The sequence below is a fragment of the Heptranchias perlo genome, chromosome 5 (genome assembly GCF_035084215.1).
Source record: "Heptranchias perlo isolate sHepPer1 chromosome 5, sHepPer1.hap1, whole genome shotgun sequence".
Lineage (NCBI taxonomy): Eukaryota > Metazoa > Chordata > Chondrichthyes > Hexanchiformes > Hexanchidae > Heptranchias > Heptranchias perlo.
The window spans coordinates 41,314,424-41,338,017 of record NC_090329.1 but is presented as its reverse complement, the minus strand read 5'-3'; the positions used below and the strand labels follow the sequence as shown (position 1 = coordinate 41,338,017).

At 40.8% G+C, this 23,594-nt stretch overlaps 1 protein-coding gene across 4 annotated transcripts in view; it reads right to left on the bottom strand.

Moving 5' to 3' along the window:
* Positions 1–23,594, bottom strand: part of lpin1a (lipin 1a) — a 138,170-nt gene that overhangs the window by 35,120 nt on the left and 79,456 nt on the right. For 3 of the 4 annotated variants that reach the window (XM_067984282.1, XM_067984284.1, XM_067984283.1), the window contains exons 5-13: positions 22,821–22,931; positions 21,484–21,591; positions 10,885–11,014; positions 9,276–9,594; positions 7,981–8,074; positions 7,688–7,875; positions 4,914–5,007; positions 4,045–4,114; positions 1,095–1,187 (exon numbers count right to left, since the gene is read on the bottom strand). In XM_067984282.1, coding sequence (XP_067840383.1) covers positions 1,095–1,187; positions 4,045–4,114; positions 4,914–5,007; positions 7,688–7,875; positions 7,981–8,074; positions 9,276–9,594; positions 10,885–11,014; positions 21,484–21,591; positions 22,821–22,931 — 1,207 coding nt within the window. The remainder of the gene's footprint in view (positions 1–1,094; positions 1,188–4,044; positions 4,115–4,913; positions 5,008–7,687; positions 7,876–7,980; positions 8,075–9,275; positions 9,595–10,884; positions 11,015–21,483; positions 21,592–22,820; positions 22,932–23,594) is intronic. The other variant, XM_067984285.1, reaches the window with a different exon arrangement.

Sequence of the window (23,594 nt, the reverse complement as noted above, 5' to 3'; positions counted from 1 at the left end):
ATTTGTAAAGGGGGTGGGCGGGGGGGCTGTGGTGAGCAGAACTTCTGTTTGCTCAAACACGTACCCTAACATTAGAGGGGGCCAAACCATAGGAGGGGAAATGCCACTCCTGGAATTTCCTTTCTCCCTGGCACCCCTACTGCTAACCCCACTCTGACCCTGGATATTCAGGAGCAGAGGTCACCAGCACTCACTCCACCACACTTCTGCCAGTGGAGCAGGGCTAAGGAACTTCAGTCCCAATATGTGCAAGATGATGACAATATATCTTTGTCTATCCCAGTCTCATAATGGTGCTCCATAGTAACTACTTACCTTACCTACCAAAAATGTAACTGCAAAACTGAATACTGGTATTGGAACACCCCCCGCCACACCCCCACCAATCATTCCTTCCATATCTTTCTGCCTCAGACCTCTCCTCCTTCCCTAATCGTTTGATATTCCCATGCACCCCCCCCCCCCCCACCCTTACTTCACACCACGAATATTCCTCATGTCCCTATTGTGCCCTTGGATGTTCCCCTTCTCCCTCACGCCATTATGTAGGAAAGCAAGGAGGGAATAACAAATGCTTAATAAGAACTGCGCGAGTGCTGGGATGGAAATTTCCTCATACATCAGGCAAGGAGGATTCAGATACAAATCAGGAAGGAGGGATCCAGAAGCACATCAGGAGTCAAAGGTTAGAGAGGTGGGTAAGAGTAATAATAGTGTGCTACAAGACAGTAAGACACTGGGGAGAATTTCATAAACAGGAGTTAAAGTTGACTGGTTGATCAACATCAGCTGACTACAAGATGAATTCCCTTCTTAAAACACACTTAACATAAACAGATCACAACAATGAGAAAGGCATAGCCATGGTCTACCAGCGCTGATTTTTTTTTGAAATCCTATTTTTAGTCCTTTTCTCACAACAGGGGGAAAAAAAGCTAACATACATTGTGAGTGAACTGGAGTGATATCAAGTTTAATTCCATCGCACGTTACAGTGAAATAGTGTACCCCGTGTATATGATAACATCACTGTACATTCCAAGCCAGCTATTATTCTTCAGATCAAAATTTAGGGTAGTACTGGTAAAACGTACCACTTTCACATTGGTGTTTCCTCCACGCCACGAAAACCACCATCTGCCACCTTTCTTGGGCATCTTTTCTTTAATTAGGTTTTCCACGGTTGCCTGTCATAAATGTACAAAAATAACTAATGGAATAAAAAACTGAACCTAAATGTTTTTATATAAAAAACAACATAAAATGCTACTCTCCAAGGTGAAAGAAGCAATAATAAAACATACTGCTGGCACAAAACTAATCTTTGCAAACCAAAATGCTGCAACGTTGAATAGTGAATGAAGGTAACTGAGGCATGAGTACTTGAATGATTTTTAAAACAAATTCAAAACCACCACAAAAAGGAAAAAAAGAGGGAAAGAGAAAAGATTAGTTTAGAAATATATAAACACAGCTTTCTTTAATATTTTAGCCTTATTACGATAAATAAGAATTTGGCCTGGCCTAATGAGAAGTAGCCAATTCAATGTCCATACGAATCATGATGGACAGGAAAAGAACCTCTGGTTCATCCAGCCTGTCCCACACAATTGTGCTACCTTGTTTATCACAATATAGACACCCAATATAGACACCCAAAATCATTTCCACATATAAAACACAATGATAATTTTAAATATCTAACTGTGCATGATTACCTGAAGCTTGTAAATAATTGAATATACTAAAGCTTGAAAATTGTCTCAATATTTTCTAAAGAAATTTATTTTCTCCCCAAGTTCTTGTCTTTTGATAATGTGTATGCAAACCCTTACATATACATTGATTGTATGCACTGGTCTAGATTTTCCCACTGGAGGTCCAGTGGGGCAATAGCTACTGCCTCGTGCAAGTGCGGCAGCAGCAACATTAGAACTGCCGGCAAGCTTTGCTCCACCTCACCAGCACCAACGGTACCCAACTACCACTAGGGCTGGGAAGCAGGGTGGAGGGGGGGCTAATATAGCAACTGACTTCCAATATTTTCTTAGAATACATAAAAGAAACCTGGCTGAGGTAGATCCTAAACTTAATCTCTACTCAGTTATTAATATTTAAATTGTTGGAGACCTGGAAATAGATTCACAGTAGAAGTCTTGTCTTCAGCGAGCCAGAACTGCATTGTGTTTTCAGCCACTCAGAAAAGTCTTATGCAAAAATAGCAACATAAATGTAGGTCTGTGCCTGCAGCAGAGCACAAATGCACCCAGTGGTGCCATATGCCAGGATTCACATCTTGCTGGTCATTGTCACAGCTAGAATTCATATCAGTGAAGAGAGTCAACGAAATGGTGCTACCAAATTCTATGCCCATGGTACTATTGGAAAATACTGCCACAGGAGAACATTTAACCCATTTTTTTTTCAGCTAAATTTAAATTTAACAAACAGGCTAAAGTTATGCTATCTCTGATAGCTGGCATGGCAAGGGTTCTAAGTGATTTCAGATTAAGCAGTCAAATCAGTTCTCTGTATATAGAAATCTACTGCATAAAACTACTAAGAAATTGGTGGCAGTGAGCAACAATCATGGGACTTCACTCACAAAAGCTTTGGATAGATACTGTGGGAAATCCAGGTGATACAGTAGATGTTCCCAAAGGATAAAATGGAGGCACATGGTTGGTTAAGAGCAATGTAGACAAGCTATACACTACATTGTAACCAATCTTATCTGGGAGTTCTTGATGTTGGTAAAGGTGCAAAGAAAGAAAACAAATCCAGCCATCATCTGAATTAGCACAAAATTGACATACACAAAACTAAAGTAAAATAAACCAATAAACAATTGTGTACATGCCCAAGCCACTAGTAGAAGTGGTAGAAAACTTAGCCCTAAATTTATGTGGGCCCCTAAATTAGGACCCAGATACATAGGGTTCCAGTTTCATGCCAGGTTTACAGAGGGCCTTATTTTGGGGAAGAATTTTTGTCCACCCCAAACATGGTCCCCTGCTTAGAGAGGGGATGGCCAGACGAGTGTGCTTCCTCACTCCTAGCCTGGCATCAGTCATGAGGCTGGTATGCCAGGTGAAAGCAGACTGAACTCCCTACCAGCGGAAGTGAAGTCCACCTGAAGGTCCAGGCCTCCGATTTGGGCTGGACTCCCTAGGATTTTTCTCATTCTTAAATTCCTTCAGCCCCCTTATGAAGGGGCATAATCGGCCTTACCTCTTCATCTTCTGGGCCAGTAGCAGTAGCAGAGCTGCGAGCAGCTGGCCAGCATTGCAATTCCCCCTGCCTCCTCCTCCACCCTCTGTCAGGCCTGAGACATGCCTGTAGTGGCGCAAGTGTCCACCACAGGAACGCAGATTAGGGACTTTTCAGTCAACCCTGGAAAGTCCAGCAGGGTTTGCAGTGGAAGTCCCCAGCAGACAACACTTATGCCAGATCTCCTACCTGTGCATTTTTAGCCCCCTTGCCTCCTGATAACCAGGTCATGGATTAAATCACAGGACAGCCAATCCTGAATCTCATCAAATTTTGGCTAAGCTACTAGAAACAGCAGCTCATGGAAATGGGGCTTCCATTGGAGGAAAACATCCCACTTGCTTCCAATCAGCCAGCTACAGAGCAGCATTAATACTTGTTAAGGGGAAAAAAAGGGTAGGAAAACTAAACTGTACAGAATTGCAATGCTACAATAATAGAGGCTGAAAGTTAGTTCCCAAGTTTGTTTGGCTTGGAAATGACAGTGATGTTTTCGTAGAAACAATTAATGTACTTGGGGAATTCAATATAAACACGCTAAGCGTTCGTACAAACAATTCTCATAATTTCCAGGTTATGAAGTTAGCACATAACACATGGTCAAAAAATACCATAAATGACACACGGTACATTGACATATCCCTTGTTGCACAAAATCAGCCTAACATATATAATGAAATGAACTTGTATTATTATTTTTTTGAAGAAATCCTCTGCCTATTGGACTTTCATGGTCCCTTTGCCAAGTAATTTACCATTTAAATGTTAACTCACCTTTGGCAATGGTTTCTGGAATGTCTGCACAGCTAGAAGCATAGGAGCAGCTGTTGACCAGTTATAATACCTAGGTTTTGTCAACAGATGAAGATTGTATTAATGTCACGTAAAATACAGAATCCCAGCGAGTTGATTAATCTTCTATTTACTTCAGTGTTCAACTTGAAATGGGAGGGATTTTTTTCCCTGTTAAAGGCGCTATATAAATGCATCATCATGTTGTACATTCTGACAAGTCTTCTAATTAACACTGAAATCACGTGATGGAATAATGAGATGCAATAATATGGACAGTGCTATAAATAAAGTCCATTAACAGTCTGTTTAGCACCAGCAAATCATTGAAACTTAGTTTGTGGAATATATGACAAATCACAGGTTCATGCATTATGTTTTGCTAAAGTTATCAACTAAATAAGATCTCCAAGTGCAACTGGGGCTTTATCACGAGGAAACAATGCACAGCAGATGAGAGACGATCACAAAAACTATGCACTATAAAGCATAAGCCAAATAGAGAGAGTCAGGTCAAACAGAGTTCTGAAAATAGAGTTAAAAAAACAAACACTTGCTATAAAAAGTACCCCTTATTGGGTAAAAATATATGGAAAATATAAATCAATGGATTCCTTTTACTTTCTGATTTATTCTTTTGGTGTTCCTCTTAGACTATTGCAAAACATTTGAGCAAGATGCTGGCACAGTTTAGGATGAATGTAAATATTAAACATTGAAGTCTGCTTCTAATTGATCATGGAACTCCAAACTGCTACAGAACCCACTTACAAACTATAATATATTCTGAGCAATCAGTTGGTACAAATTCTCCACTTTGTTTCTCTAATTGTCCAGTCCATTGTACTTACTTGCTTCCGATCTTCACAACCAGATTAGGATCATCAATGATTCCTGGATTCTCTGCAAACTCTTGATATGATACAGAACGCTGCACAAATTGTTCTGCAAGAAGAGAAACATTCATACGTCAAGCCTTTTCACAAAATAATTACAGGTGTGAAGGCCATTCGGCCCATCTTAGTTCATTTAAGAAGGACTCCAAGTGCCCCCGTTGCAGCATCCAATTGATTCTTAAAGCAGTCCAAGGTTTTTGCCTCCACTACTCTATCTGGGAATCTATTCCATATGTCGATCAGTGTGTGAAGAACTTCTGGATATCAGTCCAAAATTTACCTCTTACTAGTTTGAACCCCGTGCCCTCTTGTCCTACTCTCACAATTTAAAGTAATTTTCAAGATTTGCCTTTACCATACTATTTACAATCTTGTAAATCTTCAAGACTAGCTCTCAGGTGCCTTTTTTCAAGACTGAAAAGCTCAAGATTCTCCAGTCTTTCTTCATAGCTCACACCTCTAACACTAGAGATTAGCCTCATGACCCTTCTCTGCTCTGCCTCAAGCACTTGAATCTCTTCCTTGTTTTTTGGCAACCAGAACTGGACAAGTACTCAAGGTGTAGTCTGACAAAGTACTATACAGTCTGAACTGGACTTGCTCTGAATTGTACTCTACTGTTTAGATTATATATTTTATTGGCTTTGTTAACTACTGCGAGGCATTACTTAGGCAATGCTGAACATCAAGACTACTAAGATTCCCAGGTTTTCTTCAACTTCATCCTTAGCTCTTTCAATATCATGCATGGAAAATGTGTGCCACCATCCTTCTTGCACCCAGTATTTCACATTTATCCACAGTAAATTTCATCTCATTGCTCTGCCCACTTACATATTTTGTCCATTTTATTCTGTAATTTCGGAGTTGCCTCTTCTGAAACCACTGCTCCTTCTAGTTTGATATCATCTTCAAATTTGCATTGAGTCACTGATATAAACTGGAAACAGCAGTGATCCCAACAATTCACCAGAATGACACAGGGCTAAGAGAGTTAAATTATGAGGACAGGTTGCATAGACTAGGCTTATATTCCATTGAATTTAGAAGATTAAGACTTGATCTAATTGAGGTGTTTAAGATGATTAAAGGATTTGATAGGGTAGATAGAGAGAAACCATTTCCTCTGCTGGGAGAGTCCAGAACAAGGGAGCATAACCTTAAAATTAGAGCTAGGCTCAGGGGTGATGTCAGAAAGCACTACTTTACACAAAGGGCTGTGGAAATCTGGAACTCTGCCCCCAAAAAGCTGTTGAGGCTAGGTCAATTGAAAGTTTCAAAACTGAGATAGATAGATTTTTGTTAGGCAAGAGTATTAAGGGTTATAGAATCAAGACAGGCAGATGGAGTTAAGATACAGATTAGCCATGATCTAAATGAATGGCGGAACAGGCTCGAAGGGGCTGAATGACCTCCTTCTGTTCTTATGTAAAGCAGCCAAATAATGTACTGTAAAAGAAGAATCTTCTCAAGTGAGATATTATTCATCTGGATATGAAAATTGTTACTAAAAAGGTATGATGTTCAAAATCAATTGCATAAATTTATTCGTTTGAATTCTTTTTGAAAAATAAATTTGGAGCATTTTTCTTATGTGAAATGGAACATTTTCCCATTTTTTGCACCCAGTGTTAGCATCGGCATAGTCACATCATAGGTTACATGGGTTTGGTGCAGCATAACGCTCCCTCTGCTCTGTCCCAATCATGGAAGATAATCCCCTATTGCAACTGTGTGATATTTTCATTTCCACAGCAGCCACCTCTCTGGGTTCTCCCAGCAAGGCTTCTTTGTAATTTTGTACCAATTAGTTTGGAATTTTGGACAACATTACGTTGTGGATTTAAGCCCATCGGGAACTGGGTTGAGCATACCAAACTCACTAAAATAGAATTCTGTTTCCTTCCCATTAGGAAGTAAAACCTTACTCTCTCCACAGAGCAAGAAAATACTATTTGACTTGTCACACCTGTTCCTCACCACAAACCCTATATAATCTATAATGAACAGTGCCCAGTTTATTTAATTTCTTGAGGGAGGTGAATAACGACAAGTAAAACCTACAAGATAAATCTCGGAAATTTCTTCCTGATCTCCCAAAGTAATTAGTGAAAACCTCAATCTAATAGTACAAACTACACTCTTCAAACAGTTGCACCGCACAGATGTTTCTGTTGTCCCAGCAGCATAGGACCCATAGTGGATCATTAATGTCTATCCTTATAACCTTAAACTTGTTCTTAGCCAGATATTCTTCTAGCTCTTAAAGAAATTAAAGATCATGTAGCATTTTGATGGCAGTCTCCTCCACACATCTTGTGTGACTGTCTTTAAACACTTCCTCTGACTGAGGAGGATTGGTACAGCTTATGACCTGTTTATTGTGACTTTAGGTCGGTGGAATGTATCCAAACTAAACTAGAAAAATGTCTGATTGAACTTAGTGTTCTCATTTATTAGACATAAAGCAAATTAATAGTAAACGTTGTGCCTCAGATGCTATAAAAGGCTGATGTGCAAGCCACACCTACATCCATGGGTTCATGGACACACATTCACTAAGCAGTTAACCAAAAATGAACTGTTAAATTATGCCATTACTGGTGTAGCAATTGGATGAATACATTGGGTGTTGTGGCATATTTGCAAGATATGGATTAAAAAGAGTAGGTCTTGCTTTGTTGCTATTTCTGTGGCTAGCAAAGGTTTAGGCCTCATGGAATTTTTACCTTTCGTTATTTCTTTGTAGTTATTAAGCCCACCACAGAGTGAAATGGCAATGGTTGGCAAGTCCCCAATTGTGTCAGAGAAGCTGTCAACTCCACTGTCCATTCCAGAGCTTCCGACAGACTGTGGTGACTGATTGGCTGAATGTGCTCCATTTTCAGACCAATTCCGATTAGCTGTGCCGTTTTCACTGGAGAAGAAATGATTACAAGACTATTTTAGCATGTGAGATACTTTCTAGTTCACATTACGCCGTTAAATGAGCTTCGAAGATCTACAACTTCATGGAAATTACCATTTTGGAAAATAAAGTGCTGCAACTTCAGGATCCATCTCAGTGATATCATCCAGGTAGACGCCATCAGCACCCAGATGACGGCTGCGTTTATCTGGGAACGAGAAAAAAAGCTGTAGAATTATTCTTGACTTCGGCACCAATGTCATTTCCATTGTACCAACATGAGGAGCATCAATTGGAAGATGGCACACAAATCCCAATCCTACCTATTACTGTAGTATTCCAGCAAATCTTCTAAATGGACACTTTTTTTTCATCTGCAAGGTGAAATCATCTACTACCGTGAAACAGATCTCTTGGCAGACTGGCACAGATAAAACTCACTTCATTCATGGCAGGATAGTCTCTACCCTTGGCAATGCTCCTGTTAACCACACACCATTTTTCTCCCCCACCCCATCAAAACAAACAGTTTGCAGGGATGTGATGTGTTTTGGAAACGTAACTTATGAAATGGCAAAAGGAAAAAAAAGTTGCTAGAAAAAAGAAACTGCTCTTTTGGTCAGGAAACATAAATATAAACTTTTAACACATTCTGTTATGGGAGCTGCAAAAGTATGTAAAACCTTTCAGTTTAATACAGGAAAGTTAAAGATGTGAGGCCTTGGTTTTTAAAAAGCCTAGCAGGAAGTACAGACTTTCAAGTGGATAAGGAACCTCAAATTTTTGTTGCATATTTGGAGAGGGGCCTTGACATCTCAAGAATTTCTTGCTGGCTATTCTGGGCTTTGCTTAGTCAGGATTCTGTGAATGAATCACCAGTACAGCTGCCGGCAGTGTTATCAACATTTCAAATTTCTGGCAGCTTATTTGATATTTCATCTGCTACTCAATGTGTCATGCAGAGATAAGCGGTCACCCTGTGGAGAACTGCAGAGGAGAATCCACTTCCAGACTCAACAGCAAAGAAGAAATATTTTTCGAATGGAGCAGCCTGTACTTTCAGGATTCAGTAGATTTGATAAATGTTAGTCCCAATGCCCTTTATGCAGAATTACTAAAAACTGATGCAAAGGATTCAGATCTCTGAATTATCCCTAGTTTTGCAGGTGTTTCTGGTACCTGGGCAAGATGGAGCTCATTTCTAATACCGGAAAGTCAGCACTCAAGTTTGTCAGTTAATTTCTAAGATTTCGGGACCACTGCACTCAGTAGTCAACATTTATATATTTATGTGTCCCAATATGTAGTATTTTACTCTGAAAAATTAAGACTGAGAATAAGCAGTTCCATTTTACAATCATAGCATCTGTAGCATGGTGATTCACTGGTGCCACTTCAGACAGCCTTACCTTTCTTCTTGGATGGGGAATCAGTTTTACTGATTGGCTTGATCTGATTACCAATATGGTTTGTTTCTCCATTTTCTGGCACCAATGGAGCCATTGCTGTTGAAGGTTCAAAGTGTTCTAGACCACGTGTAAAATTGTCCATAGATTGAGATGCAATTTCTCCTGCTGCTAAAGGCTCGGGTTTCACTAGTGGCGGGGGAGTCGAAGAACTGTCATGACAGCTTACGAAAGGGGCACTCTCAATCACCCTGAAGTGAGTATTTCCTGATGGAGTGATGTTTACCCTGTTAAGATCTTCAGTTTTCGGATGAGAAATGAGCTGAAAAGATATTCAGGATGATTAACATCTGTTACACTTATTTAACCATATCAAGTGTTACCAAAGTTGTCCCACATCTAATAAACTACAGAATATAGATTTAATAGAAGGCTTTCACTACACCTAGAAATACTGGGATGGCCGTAAGAAAAACACACAAATCCCACAGTTAAGCAAGCTGTGAGGAGAGAAAAATAAAGGAGAAAAAGAAAAAAAGGGAAAGAGTAAGAGAATAGGAAGAAAATACAGTGCCACATGACTGTCGCAGCTTGCCACTGCTAACCATGTTTATGTTTTGGCAATAGGTATTGCTGCACATACACAGCTCACAACTGCAAGTATCATACCGTACAACTGGCATCTCAGGTTTTAAAATGACATACAAAATATATTACTTGTGTATAATCTCATCAAATCATCTCACTAGATCACACATAATAAACTGGGGAAAATCCCTTCATCAAAACATTACAATTCTCAATGGGGTGAAGGAGCAGAGACATTCGGGCTACAAGCACAGATCTTTAAAAGCAGGACTGTAGGTGGAAAAACAACAAATGTGCAAATGGAGTTTTGGGCTTTATGTACAAGAGCATTAAATACAGAAACAAGGAGGTGGTGATGAATCTGTACAAGATATTGGTTAGACCACAGTACTTGTGCAGCTTTGGGCACTCACTGTAGAATGTTGGAGCTCTAAAAAATTACAATGTAAATCCACTAGGGTGGTATCAGGAATAAGAGGATATAGTTAAAATAAGAAACTTGAAGAGCTATATTCACTCAAGCAGAGAAGGAGGTTATGGGGATGTCTAACAGAATTGCATTAAATTTTGAAAGGGTTTGAGAGGGTAAATAGTGAAAGATTATTTCCACTAGTCTGTAAATTAGAAACATGGAGCCACAAATATCAAAAGGCAGGAATTGGCAGAATGTTTTCACAGGGGTCATTGGAATATAGAATGCATTAATGGCAGACTATTGAAGCGGTGTCCAACAAAGCATTTAAAAAGGAAATTCGATAAACATTTGAAAAGGAAAAAACATTAAAAAAGGTATGGGGAATGAGCAAGGAAATAAGATTAGAATAGACCTAGCAGTGGAACAGGCCTGTTGGGACAAATAGCCTCCTTCTGCGCTGACATTTCGATGACTCTACGACAGTCTAACAGACCAGAATGAGTCAAATGACCTTTTCTCACTCCATATTTGAGGTTTTCATGAACTTATAAATGGACAGCATGATGATTACACTTTCACAATTACATACTCTAACATTTTTCCAGATACCTTGGCAGCTTGTGGTAGTTCGCCCCAAGCCCAGTGCATTTGTGAGTTTATTCTTTTCATTCCTCTTTCTGATGGCTTGCTGACCAATTCTGAATCACTGTTAGGAGTAGGAGGGCGGGATCTTGAAGGACTGCAAAATAAGTGAATAAATCTTCAACGGAAATAAAAACAGGAGAGATTTAAAACAGGTTGCCGACTATCACCTGTTTTACACTATTGCACAAAGTCAAAATCTACCCCTATGTATTTAAGTATGAGCGGATGGAAGATTCAGCTAACTTTTTTTTTAAATCTTTTCCTCTTTTTAAAATGAGCCCAACCCAAGATTCTCTATAACTTGCATCTATTAATACAATCAAATAATTGTACAAATCCAATAAGGCCCTTTTATTAATGTGTTCAATGTGAACAGCTGATTTTCCACAGTTCCTTATACTTATCTGGGATAGAACCTCAGTAGTGCCCATATAAAAATGTACTGGAATTCAAAAATATATTTACACTCTTAAACAGGATGACTTAGAGGTTAGTTATTAGTGCTTAGTTGAAAATGCAGCAGAGGTGGCAAAAGAGTCATTAGCCTGCTCTTTAAATGTATAATTATGTATATGGATTAGAAAGCATATCCACTTCATGAAGATAACCCTCAACAGACTCATTCCAATAGCAAAGAATGAGGTGGAGGGGGGGGTGGAATTAATAGACCGAAGGAGGAGCACATTTAACAATAAGCCCCATAACAGTACAAACATATATGTGCAGAAAATGTGTTTATTTTAGCTCACTCTATATACTGTGGATTCTTGTTTCATGCAGTAAATTCTGTTTTTTATTCTATTTTTGCCTTTTTTAATGTTTTGAGATTCAATATAATTTTCTTCCATTGGTTATTATTAACACAAGTGAATATGAATGTAATTCATAGGAACAGAAAACAGCCATTTGGCCAAACGAGCCCACCCTTTTTTTTAAAAAAAACAGGCCAACCCCACCTTAGCACACCTTGTTGCCTCTTGAATGTTTGTTTATTAAACTAATTATTTTACATGAATCCACACTGAATGCATAAAAGCACTATACAAATACAAGGTGTTGCTGTTGTAAAACCAGCATAAATCAGTAATGCAAAATTTCCTCAAAACAAAAACACGCAACGCTATTCATACACCATAGTTACGGTGATACTTTCCAGGAAACTTTGAGACATTAGCCGGAGTTCTATTGTTTCAAAAAGAAATTTACATGTAAGAGATATTTAGTGAGCATGAAGCTAAACAATGAATTTATCACACAAACCTGAAATGATAGGAAATTTTGTTTCACAGCTTGAGAGTTGGAAACTTGATACATAGAGAGTGCCTTATGTGTGCTCTAACAGTATTCTTAATAAACCAACTGGGAAATAAAAGGTTCAACAATTTTATTACACTAAGACTTTAGATTTAAGATCTAATGTATTGGTTTATGTTCACCCATGTATGCAAGTGTGATGCCATGTTATTTATTAAATATAATTGATAAGGTAACACTACATCAAATCTGACTTGCAGCATTACGACTGCAACTTGGAATACAGGAATTGAAGGAAGGCATTCAATTATTTTGCGAATCCCAGCATTCCCATGAGCCATCATCTTCATACCATGTGTTTTCATGTTACAATAATAAAATTTAAATTATTTCACAGTTCCAAGGGTTGCAGATGGAAATGACCCAATTTTACCACCGTTAATAGATGACAGGTGCGTTCAGTGTGGATCAACGTAAAATAATTAGTTTAACAAACATTCAAGGAGCAACGAGGTGTGTTTCAAACAAAATTAGACACCGAGCCACATAAGGAGATATTAGGACAGGTGACCAAAAGCTTGGTCAAATAGGCAGGTTTTAAGGAGGGCCTTAAAAGGAGGAGATAGGGGTAGAGAGGCAGAGAGGGAATTCCAGAGCTTAGGGCCTATGGAGCTGAAGACACAGCCACCAATGGTGGAACGATTCAAATTGGGGATGTTCAAGAGGCCAGAATTGGAGGAGCGCAGAGATCTCGGGGAGTTGTATGGCTGGAGGTGGTTACAGAGATAGGGAGGGATGAGGCCACAGAGGGATTTGAAAACAAGGATGAGGCGTTGCCGGACCGGGAACCAATATAGGTCTGCGAGCACGGGGTGATGGGTGTACGGGACTTGGTGCGAGTCAGGAAACGGGCAGTAGAGTTTTGGATGAGCTCAAGTTTACGGAGGGTGGAAGATGGGAGGTTGGCCAGGAGAGCATTGGAATAGTCAAGTCTAGAGATAACAAAAGGCATGGATCAGCGTTTCAGCAGCAGATGAGCTACAGCATGGGCGGAGAAGGGAGACGTTACGAAGGTGGAAGTAGGTGGTCTTGGTGATGGAGCAGTTATGGGGTTGGAAGCTCATCTCAGGGTCAGTTAGAATGTCAATGTTGCGAACTGTCTGGTTCAGCCTCAGACAGTGGCCAGGAAGCGGGATGGAGTCGGCGGCTAGGACCGAAGACAATGGCTTTGGTCATCTCAATATTTAGTTGGAAGAAACTTCTGCTCATCCAGTATTGGATGCCGGACAAGCAAGTGACACAAATCAGAGGCAGTAGAGTCGTCGAGAGAGGTGGGTATCGTCCGCGTACATGGGGAATCTGAAGTTGTGTTTTCAGATGATGTCGCCAAGGGGCAGCATGTACATGAGAAATAGGAGGGGTGGGCAAGGATAGATCCTTGGGGGACTCGAGGCAAGAGTGCGGGAGTGGGAAGAGAAGCCATTGCAGGTGATACTCTGGCTACAACTGGATAGATAGGAATGGAAGCCGGTGACGGCAGTCCTACCCAGCTGGAAGCTGAAATATTGCAATGGAAGAATTTTCTTCATTGGTTGCACGACTTCCAACATACCATCTCGAAACCACCTGCCGCTCATTTACAAAGCTCCACTGCAAAAGACCAACTCAGGCAAATTTCCTGGATTTGTGAATAATGCGCTGGTGTAGATTTAAGCCTAGAAATTTTGGCGCAGTATGGCCCAAGTTACATGATATCAACATATCTGAGATTTCTGGAGTATGCTAGCAATTTTCTTCGTTATTTCTTTCTTACTTAGACCAGCACTAACCAAAGTGCAGTCAGTCTCAGTGCACCTGAAATTTTGCAGGCCCACATCTCCTGCTTCCCCCTCACCCCCGCCACGCATTCAGAATGACCTTCCCAATGGGCATACCCCTGTTCTGCATAATAATGGCAGAGGAAGAGGAGTAGCAGAGGCAAAAGGCCCCAACGAGTGCAGCACCCTGGTAAAACACTCACTAATACCCCTACTGGTGGCACTACTCCAATCAATACAGTTGAGCAAAATGGGAGATCATCAGTGCCCTGTGGAATCTGCTTCATTGTTTGGAATGATCAGGACTCCTTTTAAAATTATTAACTTTTATTATATTGGCTGGTTGCTCATTTATGTTGATTTTTCATTATTTTAATTGTGCTGATAATACAACTGGGAACTCAGTTTGAGCAGATTACCGAGTTCAGTGTAAGGGAACTAAGGCATCAAAATCAGGCAAAGGCACACTCAGCCCAGTCAACCCTGCAAAGTCCTCCTCATTAACATCTGGGGACTGGTGCCAAAGTTAGGAGAGCTGCCCCACAGATTAGTCAAGTACCAGCCTAGCATAGTCATACTCACAGAATCATACACAAGAACATAAGAAATAGGAGCAGGAGTAGGCCAATCGGCCCCTCGAGCCTGCTCCGCCATTCAATAAGATCATGGCTGATCTGATCCTAACCTCAAATCTAAATTCATGTCCAATTTCCTGCCCGCTCCCCGTAACCCCTAATTCCCTTTACTTCTAGGAAACTGTCTATTTCTGTTTTAAATTTATTTAATGACGTAGCTTCCACAGCTTCCTGGGGCAGCAAATTCCACAGACCTACTACCCTCTGAGTGAAGAAGTTTCTCCTCATCTCAGTTTTGAAAGAGCAGCCCCTTATTCTAAGATTATGCCCCCTAGTTCTATTTTCACCCATCCTTGGGAACATCCTCACCGCATCCACCCGATCAAGCCCCTTCACAATCTTATATGTTTCAATAAGATCGCCTCTCATTCTTCTGAACTCCAATGAGTCGAGTCCCAATCTACTCAACCTCTCCTCATACGTCAACCTCCTCATCCCCGGGATTAACCGAGTGAACCTTCTTTGTACTGCCTCGAGAGCAAGTATGTCTTTTCTTAAGTATGGACACCAAAACTGTATGCAGTATTCCAGGTGCGGTCTCACCAATACCTTATATAACTGCAGCAATACCTCCCTGTTTTTATATTCTATCCCCCTAGCAATAAAAGCCAACATTCCGTTGGCCTTCTTGATCACCTGCTGCACCTGCATACTAACTTTTTGATTTTCTTGCACTAGGACCCCCAGATCCCCTTGTACTGCAGTACTTTCCAGTTTCTCGCCATTAAGATAATAACTTGCTCTCTGATTTTTCCTGCCAAAGTGCATAACCTCACATTTTCCAATATTGTATTGCATCTGCCAAATCTCCGCCCACTCACCCAGCCTGACTATATCCTCTTGTAGGTTTTTTATGTCCTCCTCTTTCTCTACTTTCCCTCCCATCTTTGTATCATCGATATACCTTTCAGCCAACGTCCCAGACTCTTCCATCACCATCCCTGGGTATGTCCTGTCCTGCCCATAGGGCAGACCCACCAGAGATGGGTGCACAGTGGTATACAGTCAGGTGGGAGTGGCCCTGGGAGTCCTCAACACTGACTTATGAAGTCTCATTGTTTTAGGTCAAACATGGGCAGGGAAACCTCCTGCTAATTGCCACCTAACACTCTCCCTCAGCTGATCAACATGGAGTACTGATTTAACATACTTGGAGGGAGCACAGAGGATAGCAAGAGCTCTGAATATACTCTGGGTGTAGTCTTAAATGTCCATCACCAAGAGTAGCTCGTTAGTACCACCACTGACCAAGCAGACTAGCACTTAAATCTGGTGCTGTGGACCTTAAGCAGGATCAAAATTATATTCAAACACAATCTATAAATTCATGGCCCAGCATATCCCTTACTCCTCCATCACCATCAATCCAGATGACCAACCATGGTTCAATGAGGAGCGTTAGAGAATGCCAGGAACAGCACCAGGCATATCTGAAAATTAGGTGCCAACCTGGAGAAACTACAATACAGGACTACATGAATGTAAACAACGGAAGCAGCATGCTATAGACATAGCTAAGCAATCCCACAACCAACAGATCAGGTCAAAGCTATGCAGTCCTGCCACATCCAGTCGCAAATGGTGGTGGATAATTAAGCAACTAACAGGAGGAGGAGGCTCCATGAACATCCCCATCCTCAATAGTGGTGAAGTCCAATGCACGAGAGCAAAAAAGACTGAAGCATTCCCAACCATCTTCAGCCAGAAGTGCAGAGTGGATGATCCTTCTTGGCCTCCTCCTGAGGTCCCCACCATCACAGATGCCAGCCTTCAGCCAATTTCAATCACTCACCATGATATGAAGAAATGGCTGAGTGCACTGGACACAGCAATGGCTACAGGTCCTGAGAACATCTTGGATGTAGTGCTGAAGACCTGTGCTCTGTAATTAGCCACCCCTCTAGCCAAGCTGTTCCAGTACAGCTATAGAGCTAACCGACAATGTGCCAGTACAGCTATAGCGTATTCGCAAAAGCCCAGCCCCGCAGCCCAGGTCCAGGACCCTCTGGCTTCAGACATCCACCCCCTCCAGGTATTTGAGATCAAAGGTGCACTCCCAGATTTGCTACCCGACAATGTGCAAAATTTTCCAGGTATGTCCTGTCCACAAAAAGCAAGACAGATCCAACCTGGCCAATTACCGTCCAATTAGCCTACTCTCAATCATCAGCAAAGTGATGGAAAGATTCGTCAACAGTGCTATCAAATGGCAAACACTCAGTTTAGATTCTGCCAGGACCTCATTGCAGCCTTAGTCCAAACATAGACACGAGCTAAATTCCAGAGGTGAGGTGAGAGTGACTACCCTTGGCATCAAGGCAGCATTCGACCAAGTGTGCCCTTGTAAAATTGAAGTCAATTGGGATCAGGGGCAAAACTCCAGTGGCTGCAGTCATACTTGGGAGAAAAGAAGATGTTTAGGATTGTTAGAGGCCAATCATCTCATCCTCAAGGCATCGCTGCAGGAGTTCCTCAGGCATCCTAGGCCCAACAGACTTCAGCTGCTTTATCAATGGCCTTCCCTCCATCATTAAGGTCAGAAGTGGGGCTGTTGTCTGACGACTGAACAGTGTTCAGTCCATGCCCGCACGCAACAAGACATGGACAACATCCAGGCTTGGGCTGATGAGTGCCAAGTAACACTCGTGCCACACAAGTGCCAGGCAATGACATAAGAACATAAGAAATAGGAGGAGTAGGCCATCCGGCCCCTCGAGCCTGCTCCGCCATTCAACAAGATCACGGCTGATCTTCAACCTCAACTCCACTTTCCCGCCCTATCCCCATATCCCTTGATGTCCAAATATCCATCGATCTGAGTCTTGAATATCAACAACTGAGCATCCACAGCCCTCTGGGATAGAGAATTCCAAAGATTCACCACCCTCTGAATGAAGAAATTTTTCCTCACCTCTGTTCTAAATGGCAGACCCCTTATCTTGAGACTACGACCCCTAGCTCTAGACTCTCCCCAGCCAGAGGAAACAGCCTCGCAACACCTACCCTGTCAACCCTCTAAGAATTTTATATGTTTCAATGAGGTCAACTCTCATTCTTCTAAACGCCAGAGAATATAGGCCCATTTTATTCAATCTCTCCTTATAGGACAACACTCATCCCAGGAATCAATCTAGTGAACCTTCGTTGCATCCCCTCTAAGGTAAGTATATCCTTCCTTAGGTAAGGAGACCAAAACTGTACACAGTCCTCCAGGCATGGTCTCACCAGAGCCCTATATAATTGCATCAAGACCTCCTTCCTCTTATACTCCAACCCCCTTGCAATAAAGACTAGCATGTCTTTTGCCTTCCAAATTGCTTGCTGTGCCCACATATTAACTTTGCGATTCTAGTACAAACATACCTAAAACTCCCTAACGACCAACATCTTAGTCTCTTACCTTTTAAAAAATATTCTGTTTTTCTATTCTTCCTATCAAAGTGGATAATTTCATATTTTCCCACATTATACTCCATCTGCCACCCTCAAGCCCACTCACTTAACCTGTCTATATCCCTTTGGCAGCCTCTTTGCATCCTCCTCACCGCTTATTTTCCACCTAGCTTTGTATAGTCAGCAAACTTGGATACATTACGCTCGGTCCCCTCATCTAAGTCATTGATGTAGATTGTAAACAACTGAGGTCCAAGCACTGATCCTTGTGGCATCCCACCTGCCAACCCAAAAATGACCCATTTATACCTAATCTCTGTTTTCTGTCCGTTAACCAATCCTCAGGCCACGTTAATATATTACCCCCAATCCCATGAGCCCTTATGTTGTGTAACAACCTCTTGTGTGGTACCTTATCAAATGCCTTTTGAAAATCCAAATATACTACATCCACTAGTTCCCCCTTATCTACCCTGCTAGATACATCCTCAAAAAACTAACAGATTTGTCAAATACGATTTCCCTTTCATAAAACGTTGTTGACTCTGCCTAATCATATTATTTTCTAAGTGCCCTGTTACTATGTCCTTAATAATAGATTCTAGCATTTTCCCAACTACTGATGTTCAGGCTAATTGGCCTACAGTTCCCTGTTTTCTTTCCCTCCTTTCTTGAATAGTGGGGTAACATTTGCTACCTTCCAATCCATGGGGACCATTCTAGAATCTAGGGAATTTTGGAAGATCAAAACCAATACATCCACTATCTCTGCAGCCACCTCTTTTAAAACCCTAGGATGTAGGCCATCAGGTCCAGGGGATGTGTCAGCTTTTAGTCCCATTAATTTCTCCAGTACTTTTTCTTTACTAATATTACTTTAAGTACCTCTCCCTCATTAGACCCTTTGGTCCCCACTATTTCCAGTATGTTTTTGTGTCTTCTACTGTGAAGACAGATACAAAATATTTGTTTAACATCTCTGCCATCAATATCCTGGGCATCACCATTGACCAGAAACTTAACTGGACCAGCCACATAAATGTTGTGGCTACTAGAGTAGGTCAGAGGCTGGGTATTCTGTGGCAATTGTCTCACCTCCTGACTCCCCAAAGCTTGTCCCCACCTACAAGTCACAAGTCAGGAGTCTGATGGAATACTTTTCTGGATGGGTGCAGCTGCAACAACACTGAAGAGGCTCAACACCATTCAGGACAGTCCACATGATCGGCAACCCATCCATCAGCTTAAGCATTCACTCCCCCTACCACTGGTGTATCATGGCTGCAGTGTTTACTATCTACAAGATACAATGCAGCAAGACGCCAAGACTTTTGTGGCAGCACCTCCCGAACCTGCAACCTCTACCAGCTGGAAGGACAATGGCAACAGACGCACGGGAACAGCATCACCTCCAAGTTATCCCCCATGTCACTTGGATATATATCGGTTCAAGAAGAAGGTACACCACCTTCTCAAGGGCAATAAATGCTGGCCTCGCCAATGAGGCTTATAACCAGAGAATGAATTAATAAAACATCCACAGTACCACCCAGGCCCTCCTTGAGATTTATATAGGATTGATTTGAATTAGTCCGTTCTGAGTACTGCAGAAGAATTTCTGGCCTAAAACTTAAAACAGTATTATGATGACTTGATTTATTTAGCAAATCCTGTGGGCCAATAAGTGTATTATATTTCAATGCATTCTTTCCTCTCACTTCATTATTTTCTTTCTCTTCTCCATTCTGACTAAAATGTAGGCAGACCACCTGTTGCCAGGTATAGGTCAATGCTATTTTTAATGTAGCTGGTAATGGATGCACAGAAGCAGGCTAGACAGAGTTGCTGGCCAATTTATCACCACTCACAGAAAGTACCTCACATTCCTTTTGGATTTGAGAAACCCAGAAGTAATACTGAGGTCCATAGTACAGGACACCACCAAGGTTGAAAAATGTGAATCAAGTATTGGTTAGGTGGTGCCAAGCTTACATATTGCCATATTTGGATAGCACAGCCAAGATCAGAAATTCTAACTTCATTATATAATATTCAGCTCAAAAATATACAGAAAATAATATTTGACAGTGCAAGGATGCTCTCACTTTTACATCAATATAATGTGGCTGCTGCTTTGCATCAGTGAAAAATATCTGAGGAATAAAACCGTTAACATGACTCCCTAGCACATTTCGGTTCCAGAAGTGAAACGACGTACAGTAGGCACCAAGTCACTTTATTCGGGAGCTTCATTGGACAATTTGGACACTTCAGGAACTTAAGCAGTCATTTTAATATTAGAAGTACGTGAACACCCCCACTTGCATGCTGAAAACGTTAGAAATTTGCTGCCCAGGAAGTGAGGTGCTCTATGAATGCTTACCAGCGTGCATGCAAAGAGCTCACTCCTGGCTGTGCTCAATGCCAAGATCCAGCAACACACTGCCTTCAGTAGAACTAGTCTGAGGGGCGCCCATCGTACTCTACACTTACTGACTTGAGAGAAGTCGGTGTAGTAAAGCAGCTGCATTACATGTGTATTTTAACGGTTACAAAAGACATTCAGTCTTTCAGATGGATTAAACAGCTCCAAGGCAAATATTTTATTTAAATACCACAAGGTCGTATAACACACAATCCAGTCAGTCTCACAACCCAGCACTAAGAACTCAAATTTTATATTTTATTTCCATCAAGAAGAAACACTGTATTTGGTGAAATATCCACCCAGCCTTGAGGTACAGAGAGGAGGAAGTTTTGTGTATGTTGGCTGTTATGTTATACACTGACAGAATAAAGTGAATGTGACCAGAATATAAAAATCAGGGCATGCATACTGTGTCATTTCAAGTGTAAAGTTACAGCATAGTAATGACTAAAAGCCTCATGTGGAACTAATGATTAACTCACCCCCCAAACCACTGAAAATTTCTAACCCAAAATGCAATTTGCCATCCAATAATTTAAGGAAGTCAAATCCAGTGTACAAGTCAAATCTACATATTGTTTTTAGGTCCTTAGAATTACAGTGTTCTCTATAAGAACATAAGAAATAGGAGCAGGAGTAGGCCATACGGCCCCTTGAGCCTGCTCTGCTATTCAAGATCATGGTTAATCTGAGACCTTAACTCCACTTTCCTGCCCTATCCCCATATCCCTTGATTCCCTTATTAACATAAGAAATAGGAGCAGTGTACCATTAAAATGCTCCCAATTTTTTTAAACCAAAGCAGCAACAATAAAACTAGGGGAGTGACTTATACATAGTACAATTTAGAATTGGATTTTAAAGTACTTGAAAAATATATAACCATTATTTCTTTGAGAACACATACCAAAACTTGCTTTGGTTAATTAAAAAGGTTAAAATCATCGAACGGTTTCATCGCAAGTTAGTAGATGGTTAACATGTTAGCAGCATCACAAAGGCATGCCTGGCAGGAAGTGCGGTAGCACTCTTATACCTGAGCATAGATGGAAAAGTAGACAATGGCTGTGGACAAGAGCTAGACAAGCCTCCAGCAATGGTAACCAAACGATGTGAAGTCAGATGCTCGTTTTCGACAGACAGACTGGAGTTTTGCAGTGCAAAGGAAGAATTATTTAGGTTGCCTGGTTCTTGTACATACTGTGTTCAGACATTTCAACAAGTGACGATGACCCATGAAATCCAGCATTTTATGCTTTACTTCAGATTTACGACAACTATAGTTTTGTTTTCATTATATGTGACTTCCCAAAAGATTGTGTTGACTGGTTTTAGTAACTTTTGGTAATTAATTCAGGAACAACTAAATTTAGGAAGTTCCTGGTCATCTGGTGAAGTATGACTAATATCTGCCACAAATAATATCTAGTGGTTAATTTAGCAACTAATTTTGATGATTTGTCAACACTACATAAACAGTCATTTTCTGTCCCTCAATCTGAATGACTAGGTTACCACCTTTTTTGTAATATGTTGATGGATCTCCTGATTTTGGTGGCTAATTAGTCGCTGTACCACCCATTGTTTTGATGTTGCATAATCCTACAAACTGGTCTTTAAAGGAGCATGATTTACTGGAAAAGTGTTTTTGCAAAGTTTCTCCCACTTGTTTGTGCAGAAATGTGCAATATTCAAGCATTTCGCCGTGTTACTTGAATGCGGCATCACAGTGATGAAAGTTGCTAAACTAACCACTGGATATTATTTGTTGTCCCATGGTGTCACAATATCTTTCATGGTTTCAATTAAAACCCTCACCTCAATGTCACTTGAGTTTTGTAACTTAAATGAAATTTTTTCAACAGTTTAAACATATGCAATCACAAGCGCTTTATCCAGAATATTTGTCACATTAAACTTTAAGGTACACTCTTTAACCAAATAGTAACATTAATACTGCTGCAAAAGCTTCCATTTTACAGATGCTCACCACTTAAAATGACATAATGTGGCTCTGAATCATGGTATTTTGATTTACAGAATGACATATTTTAGAATGCTTTTCCTCATCAACACAGCAGCAATTTTCCCCACCAGATAGAGAACAAACAGAACTGCTCTCAGTTTGTTGGTGCTTCTGTTCCACATCCCACTCCGTAAACAAAGCATGCAGGTGAAAAGCCTCATTAATGCACTATAATCTAAAGAATTAACTATCCTAAATACTGGCAAAACAGAGGGAATTAAAAGCTTTTTTTGTCTTTTGCCATCACAAGTACACAGATCTGACAGGTAGTAGATAGAACAGCAGGTGCAATAACTATTAATGCAGAATGAGTCAGAGGCATTGCAAAACTCACTAAGACCACATACCTGCGTCTGGGTGAACATTCTCCATCTGAATGGGGATGCACTGAAGGCTGTGGGAAGCTAACTGAGGTACTGGCCTGCAGTTGCTTGTCACTGTACAGATGTGTTGAGTTCCTTAAGAGAAAAAACAATACAGTTATTAGTGGGAAGCTTCAGAGACAATTTGTAATTACTCAATGAAGTGAGTTGGTGAGGAATGGCATTGCCTGGAATCCCACTTGGGGACAAAAGGCAAATGCATGGACTAGTAGGGCTACAGCATCACAATTTTCCACCAATTAGATGTACGGATTGTGTAATAGATGAGAATGTTGGACTTACTTATACTTCAAATGAAGACCACCTGCACAGATAATGACTCACGACTTTGGATTATAATTTGCCCTTCACAAAGCTTAATACATATGACTGTATATAGGTACATACAGTGGAATTCTGTTACGATATGTAGTGAAACATAATAGGCAACAAAGCTATAACTTCGAGAACAGCTTATAAAAGGCAACAGAGAAAGTTGGTAAGCATTTGCATGTATTAAATAAAGGCAAGAATTCCAAGCCAAAATATTTTTATGAAAGGAAACACAAATAAAAAAAATTAATTGGAGGATACACAGAATTGATGAGTGATGCCAACATGCAGATGATATAGTTATGGACTTTTACTTCAGATACTTTCCTCAGGTTCAGCGACTCAGACAATTCCCTTAAGCGACCCCTTGCTCCCCAGGAACTGAAAGTGCCTTTCTCTGCCCAATACCTAGCTAATTTGTAGCAA